General features: G+C 26.0%; 1 protein-coding gene across 1 annotated transcript; it reads right to left on the bottom strand.

Moving 5' to 3' along the window:
- Positions 1 to 7,784: 7,784 nt before the first annotated feature.
- Positions 7,785 to 11,919, bottom strand: LOC127286230 (puromycin-sensitive aminopeptidase-like protein). Its single transcript, XM_051312605.1, has 8 exons — positions 11,281 to 11,919; positions 10,695 to 11,153; positions 10,369 to 10,549; positions 10,010 to 10,163; positions 9,329 to 9,410; positions 8,622 to 9,004; positions 8,251 to 8,513; positions 7,785 to 8,145 (listed from the first exon to the last, which is right to left on the bottom strand). Exons 1-8 carry the CDS (start codon positions 11,727 to 11,729, stop codon positions 8,002 to 8,004), a joined length of 2,115 nt encoding a protein of 704 aa, XP_051168562.1. The 5' UTR covers positions 11,730 to 11,919; the 3' UTR covers positions 7,785 to 8,001.
- Between the last annotated feature and the right edge of the window lie 2,141 nt (positions 11,920 to 14,060).

Raw genomic sequence — 14,060 nt, 5'->3', positions numbered from 1 at the left:
GATCGAAGGAAACGAATACGAGCAAAGAAAACAAGAAACGAAACTCGTCACAAGCAGGCAATTCCGAAACAAACAGTGAAAAAAACGTTCCAAAAATACGTCAATCGCTGATGAAAATGCAAAAGACAGCAAAAAGGTTGTCGATTCGAAAACTAATGTGAGAAAAAATTTTAATCTTCATTTTTCTTGAACTTTCCAATGTAACTATTACAAGAAAAATGACTTTACAATATTTATAATAATTCACAGGACAAAATCCTAAGTCATAAATGGGAATCTAATGTTTTATGCGCTGATGAACAATTTAAAATTTTGGAAAGAATATCAGAAACAGATATCAAGGATTTTTCTCAAGCAACTCTTCTCAAGGAAAAGTTTATGAAGATTCGTAATATTGCACTGTCACTTCTGGATCAAATTGATACTCTTGAAGAAGTAAGTTAAGAGATAATTTACTGTATAATTCCGAAGAGCAACTGATATTCCAGGATATCCTGTGGACATTCTATTCATATCCGGAAGTTAGGATATCTCTACACGGGAAAAAGAGAAACGTTGGATTAATACCGTTTTCCGATTGGTTCAACGTCAGTGGGCCCTGTCACGATTTCGGCATTGATTCAACAGACTTTTACTGTTGAACCTACTGTCAATCTATTGTTACAAGTAAGTTGATCCAACAGACACTGCCTACAGCGCTCCTTGCCGTTGAAACAATCGGAAAACGGTATTAATCCAACGTTTTTCTTTTTCCCGTGTAGGATGTCCTCAGGATATCCTGAATATCTGGTTGCCTTAGGATTATGTCAAAATATAAAGAAAATGTTTTAATTGCAGTTAATCGTAATTAAAAACAATAATACGATTAAATTTTAAACTTTTACATTTATAGTAAAGTAAATTGTCTTAAATTTAGGATGTTGAACGAATTAATACTAAAGGAAATGATTCAAGAACATCGCATTTGCATTCCTTTTCAACAAAGAAATTAACTCCAGCTACATCAAGTATTGAGATTGATTCACTGTTGAAAGATAAGGAAGAAAGCAACATTCAGCCTAGCATCGTTACTCAATCTTATGAATCTACATCTGATGAAGAAACTGACGAGGTTATAAAATGTTTTTAATTCGTTTACATTATTTATAATTAATTAACCAGAAATTGAAAAATTATTTTCTTCGAGTATTTTCCACGAAACGATTAGTATATTTTACAAATCTACTTTTTGTAAAAAAATATTTTTTCGAATGATAGAAATTATTTATTTCTAAATAAAAAATAATTTTCCAGAGTTCAAAAGATAAAGATACAGATTTTAAGGGAAAAGAGAAAAAAGAACAGGAAAATAAGAACAATGTTGAAATGGAAAGTGATGGAAAGAATTATGAATCTGATGATGATCAAAAGATTCCAGCCGATCAAGAAGATAAAACGACACTTCTCTATCCTACACATATTCCTGGTTTTGTAAGATCCAAATAGCAGTTATTTTTATATTCAGGATATATTAGAGAAACAAACATGTTTTTTAATTTTGCTAATTACTGATTTTGGTTATTTTTTTTTCACAAACATAAATTATCAAAAATGCGAAACTATTAATTGATTTAAGTATTCTCAAATTTATACAACAATTTCAATTTAATCTTTTCAAAATTTTGAAAAAAAGAGATTAAAAAATTAAAATTAAAAAATTCTAAAATGTAATATAAACAACTTTTTATGATTTTACGGTTTTTGAAAATACGTTTAAATATATAAAATTATACGCGTTTATTGGAGATTTTATTATTTTTAAAAATGATCAAATACTTTCAACTTTTAGACGTGTGAATTGTATCCTGACTGCGACATTTATGTTGAAGAAGAATCACTTAAAAAGGTGAAAAAGAGGCAAATAATCCTACAGGGTATGCTAGGTCCCTTTTGAGCTTAATTTTTAACCCTGATGCTCTTTCGTCGTGTTCGTTGCAAGGAAAGGGAAAATCAAAAAAACCTGGACTTAATTCAAGGGGTTTGGATGCTCTATTAAGTAAAAGCATTTAAACTTCTTTAAAATAATGAAATGAAATTAAATTAATTAAAATAAAAAATTAAATAATTAGTTTAATTGAAAATTAACTAAAAAAATTTTGTAAATTCATATTCAAAAAATGAGAATAAAAATAATAAAATAACCTAATCTTTTCAGTCGAGGTTCAGAAACGAATCAGAAATAAAAGCAACTGGGAAAAAGTTTCAAATGCAACAATCAAGGCATCATTGAGATCAAGGCTTATCGAAGCAGCAAAAAAAATCAAAAAGTGTATAATTGTTATTCCAATCAAACTAATAGAAGTGAAATATACTAAAATTGCAGATTATGCAATTATTTATCTAAACGTGTTTCAAAAAAAAAATGGTGTTACTACTATTTTCTTTATTACCACTAGTAACAATTTTTTTACTTATTCTGAGTACTTCATTTAAATACGCCGATTAAAATGTTTGAAAAGTTGTATTTATTTGTAATTTAATTACATGTTTTCTAATAAATATTTTTCCATACACAAAGTGTTTCTTTAAAAAATATTTTTTTATTTTTTCAATAAATATAAAATTAAAACCATTTAAAAATTAATCAAAATATCAACGACAAAAATGAATATTAATTACAAATAAAATTATAAAAATAAATAAAAATTTTATATTCAAATTGTTAGAAAAAAACTGTTTAAAATATGACATTTTATTCATTATAAAAAATTATTAAAAAAGATATTGCAAAAGTAAAAATTTTACTCTTAAAAATATTAGCGAAAAAATTTCCTTTGGATGCGGTGCACAGTGAAGGTGTTTGAACAAAAAATTATTCGAAGGATTCCATCAAAAAGCAGCAGTCAGTTAAAAAATATTAAGGCACACTTGAAGTTAATATTTTTTATTCTTAATAATCGATGATTAAAGTAAAAACCTCCTCAGAAAGCTTTAAATTTGACTCTACAATTTTTCTTGCAATTTCTATAGAATTCATGTAGAAATTCTATAGAATTCATGTAGAAATTCTATAGAATCATTCTTTAGAGATTCTACAGAAATTCTATAGAATATTCTATAGAATTTTTTTGACTGTGAATTATTCAAAGTCACTTTTCTTGAAAAGCCCTTCTGCGGATTATTTTAGTTTTTATATTTTTTTAATCAGGGAACACTACTGATTCAAAATCAAGAAGAAATTTTCATCAGCAAAGATTTTTTATTCAAATCCAGTTTAGGCGCACCGTGATAAGCGACAAAAAGATGTGGACAGATAAAAAAGTTGTAAAGAGAAAAGTTGATTATTTTTCCGCGTTCTTTTGAATGGCGTTACTGGTTTTTTAAAAATCGATTAAATTATTTTGCAAAAAGAAAAAATAAGGGTAATTTTTTCGATTATGCTATAAATCTAATAGTTAGTTTGGCGTTAGAATCGCTGTGTAATCTATGGGTCTTAATGAGTTAAATCCAAAAAAACTAACATTTTTAATTAAATTTAATAAATGTTAAAAATTTTAAAGCAATAAAAAGGCACGTGTAAAAAACCGAACCCTTGAAAAATATCTGTTTGTCGAACAATATATTTCAGTATCAAAGAAACTTTTACTGATTCACTTATGAATCTATTTTAACATGCGCCCCAAATTTTGAAAATTAAATCGTATTTTGAATAAAATTTATTTACTTGCAAAGAGTCAATATTTTAACAAAGAAGCAACAAGTGTGTGTGTAAATTAAATGTGTATGAACTCTTATAGGATAACATATTATTATTCATCATATGATAAATTTTCAATGTTTTTACTATTTTTTTTATTTCTCTGACAATAATTAATATTTTTTAACGTTTTTGCACAAAAAAAACCTGGTCTCACAATGAGTAGCGTCAGATTTCAAAAATTCAAAATGGCATATCGAACATGGACTTCTATCGGCCATATTAGATACGCCATTATCAATTTTTGAAAACTGACATCAGATTCGTAATCAGCGACCCAAAAAACCCCCAGATACACTATTGCACATTAATTTTTAAAAAATTTCGTAAAATAATGTCCCTCTACCAAAAAAAAATTAAAGGGGTAGTTCCCCCTCATAAATCAGCTTTTGGGGAAAAATTGTTGTCAAAAAACTACAAAACTGCCAAGTTTCTGAAAGATCGGCGTATGGCACTTCCCTAGTGTTACTTGTCAGCAACTTAGAAAACCTGTATATACCAAATTTTATAATAATCCGACAATTTTTTAAAAATAATTCCTTAATATTGAATCAGACATATCGAATTTCGGAAATCTGACATCAGATTCGTAATCAGCGACATAAAAAAACCCCAGATACCAAGTTTGAAGTTAATACATCAATTTTTTAAAAAATCGCCTACTTCTCAAAATGCGACATGTTTTTTGAGGTTAGAAAAAAATCCTGACGTGATGGAGCAAAACGTACTTCGGATTCGTGTTCAGCGCGTCAAAATACATAGGGTTAGGGTATTCCGGTCAAAAGTACATGACACTTTTGTTTTTTTGTGGGGCTGTGTTATCCTTCGCGCGCCCAGGGGCGCGCTCAAACTAGCGAGCGAAGCGTGCCCCTACGCGCAAAGCGCGTGACAAGAATGTGGCCGCCCCCGCAGGGGGCTGCCGGATTTTTTTATATCCATCTTGGACAGTCGAAAATAATCAAGGCCAGTTGAATTTTTATAAATTCCATTTTAAAATTTTGTGCACAAAAAAATTTGACGGTCCGAAGATTTGAACTGTTGATTCTCAATGCCTGAGCCAAACAACTGTTCTGCGCAGCTGTATCAACTGTACTGTAGATATATGATTTTAAACGTACTTACTTCAGAGCATTACGGATTAAGATGAAACTACAGGAATTGATTCTTTTGAATGTAACTAAAAAAATCGTAAAGCTTTTTTTGAAAAATTTTAATAAACGTAGGAGATATTGAAGTTTGAAATTTTTCAGCCTTTTATTTTTGAAATAGTATAACTTTTTATCAGTGAAAGCTATGAAGCTCAATTTTTTTAAATGTTCGTAGAAAGCCAAACTTTTTAATAAAAATTTTTGCCAAAAAATTAATTTGAAGTTTTGCTGATATTTAACAAAAAAAAATTTATTTTTTGATTTTTGAAAAAACTCCATTTTTTTGGTGATAGTGTATACTTACCTTTAGACCCTCTGTAAGTTTCAGAATGGGATCTGCATAACTTTCCGAGAAATAAATAAAAATGTAAAATTTGTCGCAGCCCATCTTTGTTCAGTGTTATGCAGTTATCGCTTAATTTCGAGATCGTGCAATAAATGATAACTTCACTACTTTTGTGAATTGTTTTCATAAATTTTGCTTAACCTGTTACACGGTTTTTGATCTTTTGTAAATTGTCTTATATTTTAATTGCAAAAGATAATTTCATTCTTACTGTTTATGAGCTTCGTTTTTCATTTGTATTGTAATTATAGCAAAATACTTTTGGTTGCAAATTATATAAAACGTATTGCTTGATTAAAATTGCCTCTAACTATTGACGATTAGAAGAATTTTTCAAATTTATCATCTGACTTAAACTGTCCTTCACTACTAACTCTAAAAACACACGAATATTAAAATATTTTGCCTAAATAAAAATTATCGAATACTGTTAATAGTAAAATATTTATAATTAATTTGGTTTTCTCTGCGTGAGACTAATTTTTACTACTTACACTGATTTTTACTATTAGGATAAATATTACAAACATTTTAATCAGTATCTAAGCAAAGCAGGCATTAAATCTACTTCAGTAGATTTTGTAAATTTATTGTCTAACTTGAAATGGATTTAACTTCTAAATAATAAAAATACCCGATCTGCTACATGGTGATACTAAATTTACAAGAATTTGTAAAATATTATTCTGGTCGAAAGGCACTTTTACTAATGCAAAATTAGGAATTTAAAACAACTATTTATATTTAATTAATTTATTTATTATATAATATATTATTTATTATATAATTTAATTGATTTATTTTTGATAAATAAAATAATTGTAATTATTGTATATATCGATACTGCAAAAATCACGCGTTTCGATCTAAATTTTTATTTATTTCTCGGAAAGTTATGCAGATCCCATTATGAAACTTCTAGAGGATCTAGAAGTGAGTAAAAAGTTTGGTTTTCTACGAACATTTAAAAAAAAATTGAGCTTAATATTTTTCACTGATAAAAAGTTATGCTATTTCAAAAATAAAAGGCTGAAAAATTTCAAAGTTCAATATCTCCTACGTTTATTAAAATTTTTCAAAAAAAGCTCTACGATTTTTTTAGTTACATTCAAAAGAATCAATTCCTGCAGTTTCATCTAAATCCCTTACCTGAAAGAAATTTCCATGATCACTTACCATGGAATTACTCAATTAGTATAGGAAATGACTTTCAGGTATAACTGAAACCCGTGTAAAAAAATCTTCTGAAACGCCTAGATTCAAGCCTGGCGCAATCTAGAAAGCGTCTAACATCGCTAGTCTGGAAGATCTACCTTGGCCCAGTTCTAGTGCTACTCAGATACTAGGCAAACTCTGAATAGCGTCGCTAGTCTGAAAAGTCTTAATATTTAAATATCAGAGAACACTTTAGAACAAAAAAATTAGAAGTACCAGAATCTTCGGGTTAAATCGAGTTCAAACGACGCGTGCAAACAATGTGTTTGAAGTATGTTATACATAACAATTCCAGCCCTTCAAAAAAAAAGATTCTTTACAAAAATGTTTTTGTAAATAATGTAATTATAAAATTAAATATAAATAAATAAAATTTAAATTTTCATCGATAGTTTTAAAATCAATTGAATTATTTATAAAATTTAATTATAATTAATTATAAATTTCAAAAAAATTATAATTTTTAATAATAATAATTTATGGAAAAATTCTTTATTGAATAAAAAAAACAGAAAAAACATCTGAACTTATTTATCAAATAAATGACTAATTATGTAAACTTTTCAATGTTGTGTCTAAAAACTACCAGTAGCTTTATTTCAAGAATTAACGATTCAAAATTTTTTAAATTCGTCTTATTATAAACAATTAAAAACATGTGCGTTAAAACTTAAAGCATTATAAGAAATTAACTCATTGTTTAATTTTCTTATCTTCTAATACTATTAAATAAATATTTGTCAACGAACAATGAAGAAGAGGTAAAAAAGTTGAAGGTTAACCATTTTTACGACTTACAGAAACACATTTATATTTTAAAATGAAAAAAACTTTAATTTACAATTTAAATTATAGAATAAACTTTAAAAATTAAAAACAGTCAAATAATTTAATTTCGAAATTTTTAATAATAATTTGTAAAAAAATGGAGATGAACATTTAAACTTTCATGGCACTTTCTTTATTTTAACTTTTAATGCATAAAAAGTAGTAAGTTAAATAAACGCACTAGCTGTATTTTCTCGAACTTTACAAGCTAGTATCTACGTTAAAGAAAAATAAAAAATTCGGCATTTATAATTAATTATTATTAAAAATCGTCAAATGATGTTATTTGATTGTTGAACTTTAAAATCACATTTTAATTATTTTTTTAATATTTAACTATTTTAAACAATAAAAACTAATGAATTTAATCACCCTAAACAAATACCAATAAAAATTTTTGAATTTTAAAGAATTATTCAGTTTTTTAAATTATTTTCTATGTACTAAAAAAGTGATAGTTTTTTAACTTCCTATTCTTTAAACTCGTATATTTTAAGAGAAATAATAGAAATTTTAAAATAATTTTTTTATTTTATACACCAGATATCTTACAGAATTATTTAGTATTAATTAAAATATTAATTAAATATTAATGAAAAAGATAATCCTTCTCCACCACTTTAGTCGAAATATAATGAAGTAATTACTCTGTAATCAAGAAATATAAAACAATTAGCTATTCAAAGAAAATAATTTGCAAATAAATATTTTTTTAAATGATTTTCTAGTTAAAAGATATTTCTAAATAGTTCTGAGTTCTTATGACAGAGATATAATATTCTAAGGTTTTCTTTAATATCCACCAATCGTTGATCATTTTCTTCAAACATTTTTTCCTTTATAATTGTATCGACAATATTTTTGTAGAAATCCTAAAAAGAAAAATTCATGTACAAAATTAATAAATTTTTTGACAATTTTTTAAGTCTCTTTTAAATTTATGTAGGTGTAAAATAAATTTTTTTAAAATAAATTACCAGTACATTGTCCTTCATATAAAGAATAATTTTTATAAGAATATCACCCAATGATGACCAAATTAAATTTGATCTCTCACGTATACAATACGATAAAAGTTTGTAAAAATTTTCTTTTGATAATTTTCCTTTAAGATAAAACCAACCAGCGTCGTCCAAAATTCTAAGTCTATTTTTGACATGAATTTTCGTATAGTTCTTGGAATTCATGAAATCTGTTATTTGTTGCCAAGTAGTTTCGTCATAATTAACTCGATAATACCCTGAAAAATATGTTTATATTATTAAATTAATACAAATTTTTTATAAATATTTTTTGGAAATGAAAATTTTTATTATTCTTAGAAAAAAGTATATTGATTGTAGAGTACCATTTTGCTGTATGTTGAAAATAATCCAATCATTTATACTAACATTATTAATGATTAATTCATTCATTGAAGGAGTAAAAAGATTAATAGTTTGTGAAAAATTAAACTCAAGTAAAGATTCTGTTGTATAAGTTATTGGAATTGGCCATTTTAGATCCGTGGAATTATTCTCTTCACATACATAACATTTTTGAGTCAATTTTATAATTCCTGTTGCATTATCTCTAAATACATCGATAACTGGATATCCAACTTGTGTAATATAAGGCATTATTAATGATTTGACATCCAATGAGTCGTATTTACCCCGTAAATAAGTGGAATTGTTCACAGATTCTTGAATAGTTTCAAAAAACTGATCCGTTGAAATTGTACTAAATTGGCTATTTTTGTAAAATATTATTTTGAGGTTAATTATGAATTTATTATATTATTTGTTATTTAAATACTTTGAAATTTAACAATAGATGATTTCTTTTGAATCAAAATTAAATATTAGTTAAAATTAAAAAAAATAAAATAGTATAGGATTTACTACTTAAAAATTTTAATTACACAAACTTTTCTTGTTTATAAAATTAACCATATATCCTGTTTTATTTTAAAAAATGATAAATAAAATTAAATAATGATTTAATTGTCATTTTTTGAAACAAATAATTTGTAATTTTTTTTTAATACATTAAAAATTACTAAAAATTACTTACTATTCTTTTAAAATTTTCTTGATTCCTTTGTTTAGAACCTGTCTGCTAATTATGCTGGCTAACATATTAAAAATTATCTGCGCTATAAAATGGAAATAAAAGTTTATAAAAGTTGCAAAAAAATTAATAAATTTTTTTCTTTAAAGCTAGTTTATGTTTTAAAATTATTTGAAAGCAATATTTGACAAGAAATATTATATGTGCGATGCTTTACGATAAAAGGAACCTTAAATGAAAAAAATTTTTAATTATTTTTAGTGATAGTTTTAAATTCATCTAACGTTCATTTTTAGACATGCATAAAATCAAAATCAGTTTCTTTTGAATATTTTGGATCTAATGATGACATAAACATTTGTGATTTTTATTAAGAATTGATCCTCTATGTATACATTCAATATAAAAATCACAATTTTAACCTATACAATTTTTTGCAACTAAGTTCCCTTTTTTTGTAGAGCGTCATATACTACTTTCTTCTAACGAAAATTCTAAACAAATTGTTGTTCTTTTTTGAGCTTATTGCACCTAAAATTTCAGCAATATTACAGATACTAATGAAGTTCTGGGGAATATTAGAATATTAAGAAAATGATGCCAATATTGCTGACAGTTTAGGAGTAATGTGGGCCTAAAAATAGTTACACACGTGTTAATGATTTTAAATATTAATTAACTGACATTTAGAATAAAGTGTTGTAATATCATGAAAGATATTAGATGCATCATTTATTTTTTGATGAAGAGGTTGGCAAGTTCGATCTTCTTCAAGTAAGAAACTTCCCCGCAACTTTTGATGGAATATTTGTGCCACAGTATTCTCTTGTACTTCCATCTATGCAGTAAAAAACAGTAAATATTTCTTCTTAAACAACTTTTTCATTAACGACTCTATTTAGACTTTAATGACATTATTATACTCTAAGCGTAAAAATTTTAAAGAGTGCGTCAAGGCCGACACTAATAAGGGGTTAACTTTTGGCGTCGAAATTAAATCGAGCCTGGTAGAAATTTTTTATTTTATTTCATTTTATACATACTTTGTCAAAAACTAAAGTTTGATAATAGTTTGGTAAACCCTCTGTTATCCATATATCCGACCACCATGCAGGTGAAACTAGATTTCCTGTCCATTGATGAATTATTTCGTGACATATAATTCCTCCGATAGTCCTGAACATTATATTATTAGTTCTTTCGTTTGACAAAAAATTTCTTTCTCTAAAAAAAAAAGATTTCTTAATTTAGTGAAATCCCATCCGTTATAAAATAATTCATTTTTTTAAATAAAATTTTTGTTTAAATGGTTCATAAAGTATTGCGGGAAGTACTTGAAATAAATAAATAAAAAAATAAAATTATTTACTTGATTAGAATTAATCCCCAATTTTCCATTCCGGAAATGAAAAAATCTTTCACAAGAAATATATCCATTTTTGGAAGGGAATATGGAATATTGGTGAAATTTTCAAAACTTTTCATTGCGTCAACTGCAACTTTAAATCCATATTCAATTAGATGATCAGCAACATTTCTTCTTGTCCAAACGGAAAAGTTCTTGTGTTGATTGGTTATCTCTTTAAAATCAGAAACCGTGAATGCCACTGTGTAAGTAGATAATAATGGGGTTATTGCAAATTTTGTCCAAATTTTTCCATTATCCATATGTATCAGTTTGCCTTTTATTGCCGGCATATTAGAGAGAGCTGTATAATTTGAATAGTGTTTTATAGCAATCTTAAAAGTGGCTTTTAATGCGGGTTCATCCCAACATGGAAATGCACGACGAGCGAAAGTTGGTTCAAATTGCGTTGCAGCAAAATATCTATAACAAAAAAGAAAATACGTTTACACTGACTATTATATTAAAGAAATTGTTTCAAAAATAACTGTGAAAATCATTAACTTAAATATGTAGTAACTATAAAAACATTAATGAAATAAACTCTTACATTGTTTGATTGTTGTCGTCAATATACGAGTCTCTGTAGAATCCAATTCTAGTATTATTTTTCAAATAGCCTTTAAATTTTATTTCAAGTTTATAATAACCTGGATATAAATTAGTCCCAAAATTTAAAATCAAAAATTCTCTTTTTTTGTCCAAAGTATGACGAGTTGGTTGAATGAAAATTGAATCATTACTTAATTTTGTTCGATAATTATGTATTTTTAATTTAGAAGAATGTAGTGTTAGATTTTTCGTTAATGTTAATATATCTAATCCAATAATTACAGTTCCATCATAATCCCAATTTCCAGATGTTAAATCGGGATTCAAGAATAATTTATAATTACGTGGTATTGCATTAGTTGGCAAACGATAATCTAATGATTGAGAAAATGGCACTAGAATTAAAATAATGAAACTATAATTAATAATATAATTAATTTTTGTCATTTTCACAATTAATGGAACTGTTGTATTTGACTTTTTTTAATTTTCTATTTTTTTAATGTAAATGTTTCTTTTTTATAATATATTCTTATGCTCAGAATAAGTTTTCAATTTTTTTTTTTTTTGAAATGTATGAAAATTTTTTTAATTAATTTTATATATACTAGTAGTCACTTTAAATGAATAATTCTGACGCCACGAGTCGAATCCAACTAAACAATTTTATAATTCACAAATTACTTAATAGTCTGATTCTTGTTGACATTTCATGTTTTTTGATAATGTTCGAAGAATAATTATGTATACTTATGTTAATAAAACTGAGAATTTAAATTTGAATGTACGTTAGAAATAATAGTGCTTAATAATAAAACTAGAAAACATTTATTTAATTTTATTCATTCTTCACTAAAATATTATATTTCTTTTGTTTAGTTATAAAAATATCTTTGCTTAAAATTTTTTAATAGGATAAGCACTTCACTTTTATAGTTAAAAAAATGTATTTAAATATATAAATGATAATTATAATTATAACACCGTCCGACAAAATTCAACTATTTTTTGATCCGTATAAAAAACAAACATTTTCGGAAACTAGTACCAAAAAAAAAATACCCGTGTCTGGCCGTTTTGCTAGATCAAGCCGTTTGTGTTTTTTTAAAGCTGAAATCAACTCCTAAATGAAAAGTGCTGAAAAGATATCTTTTATAAATTATTAATATTTTATAAAACTTGGTATCTTAGAGTTTTTGGGGTTGCTGATTATGAATCTGATGTCAGATTTTCAAAATTCAAAATGGCGGATCCAATATGGCGGTGAAAAATCCACTTTTAGATACCAAGTTTTATAAAGTATTAATAATTTTTAAAAGATATCTTATCACTTTTCATTTAGGAGTTGTTTCCACCCATTAAAACCATAAACGACTTGATCTAGCAAAGCGGCCAGATACGGATATTTTAGTTGGTCATAGTTTCCGAAAACGTTTGATTTTTTTGTGGAACAAAAATCGTGTCGGACGGTGTAATAATAATAATAATAATAAATAAAAAAATACTTTCTTTATTATGATTGTCAAAATTATTCTCTATTTTATTTTTAAACTTTATTCATGCTCAAAAAATATATATTGTAAACAAAAATTATTTAGTTATGAATTAAATATTAGAATTAAAATAATTTTCTATGTTATGTCTAGAAGGGACAAGAGAATTATCATGTCGGGAGTCGATTATGTAATTTGATTTGACTTTGACGTCAAAGTCAAATTTATTTTTTAATTGCAATACGTCAAATTGCTATCAAAAAATAAATTTGAATGCGACGTTAAATTGAAATAAAAAATTAAATTTTAATTTAACGTCTAAGTTAAATAAAACAATGAATTTGTTGAATTAAATTTGACATTGACGTTAAAATGAATTTGATTTTGACGTCAAATCAAATTACATAATCGACATCCCAGGAAGTACACCTGAGCAAATTGAAGTAATAAACTTTTAAAAACCCCTTCTTTAAAAAAATGCGGGTCATTTGAAAAAGAAAGACTTGTTTTTTTCCCATTTTTTTGATTTAACGTAAAAAAAATAAGAACAATTTTTTTTTTTTTTTGAAAAAAAACGCAACCTGATGGACCCCTAAATTGAATAAGCTTTAATTTGATCCGTCAAACATCGAAATCGGTTCAGCCGTCTAAAGGGAATCATGCCCTGCGCGCAAAAAAATGTGTTTAGAGAAAAACACGTTTAAAGTTTGACGAAGAAAAAATCGTATGTACTCTTTTTTTTTTTTTTTAAACTTACGTCTAATTAGCCATTCCACGACCATATAAGGTTCCTTCCTCTGCCTGGGTGTCGATTATGTAATTTGATTTGACGTCAAAATCAAATTCATTTTAACGTCAATGTCAAATTTAATTCAACAAATTCATTGTTTTATTTAACTTAGACGTTAAATTAAAATTTAATTTTTTATTTCAATTTAACGTCGCATTCAAATTTATTTTTTGATAGCAATTTGACGTATTGCAATTAAAAAATAAATTTGACTTTGACGTCAAAGTCAAATCAAATTACATAATCGACTCCCTGGAAGAACATGTTCTGCTGAACTTTAGTACTGATTTTTTCAATTCTGGGTAGCGATTATGTATTTTGATTTAACTTTGACGTCAAAGTCATTTTCATTTTGACTTCGTAGTTAAATGTCATTTTTCGTAGTTTTACGTAAAATGATTGTTTTGATTTGTCAAATTGTAATATCCACAATTTATTTAGGAATTAAATTATAAAAAAGTAAAGTAAGTAATTTTAAACAGTTAAAAAAGCTGT

Source organism: Leptopilina boulardi, unplaced genomic scaffold (assembly GCF_019393585.1).
Source record: "Leptopilina boulardi isolate dan_hultmark-lab unplaced genomic scaffold, ZJU_Lbou_2.1 LbouV2_351, whole genome shotgun sequence".
Taxonomy (NCBI): domain Eukaryota; kingdom Metazoa; phylum Arthropoda; class Insecta; order Hymenoptera; family Figitidae; genus Leptopilina; species Leptopilina boulardi.
This window is presented reverse-complemented; position numbering and strand designations above follow the sequence as displayed.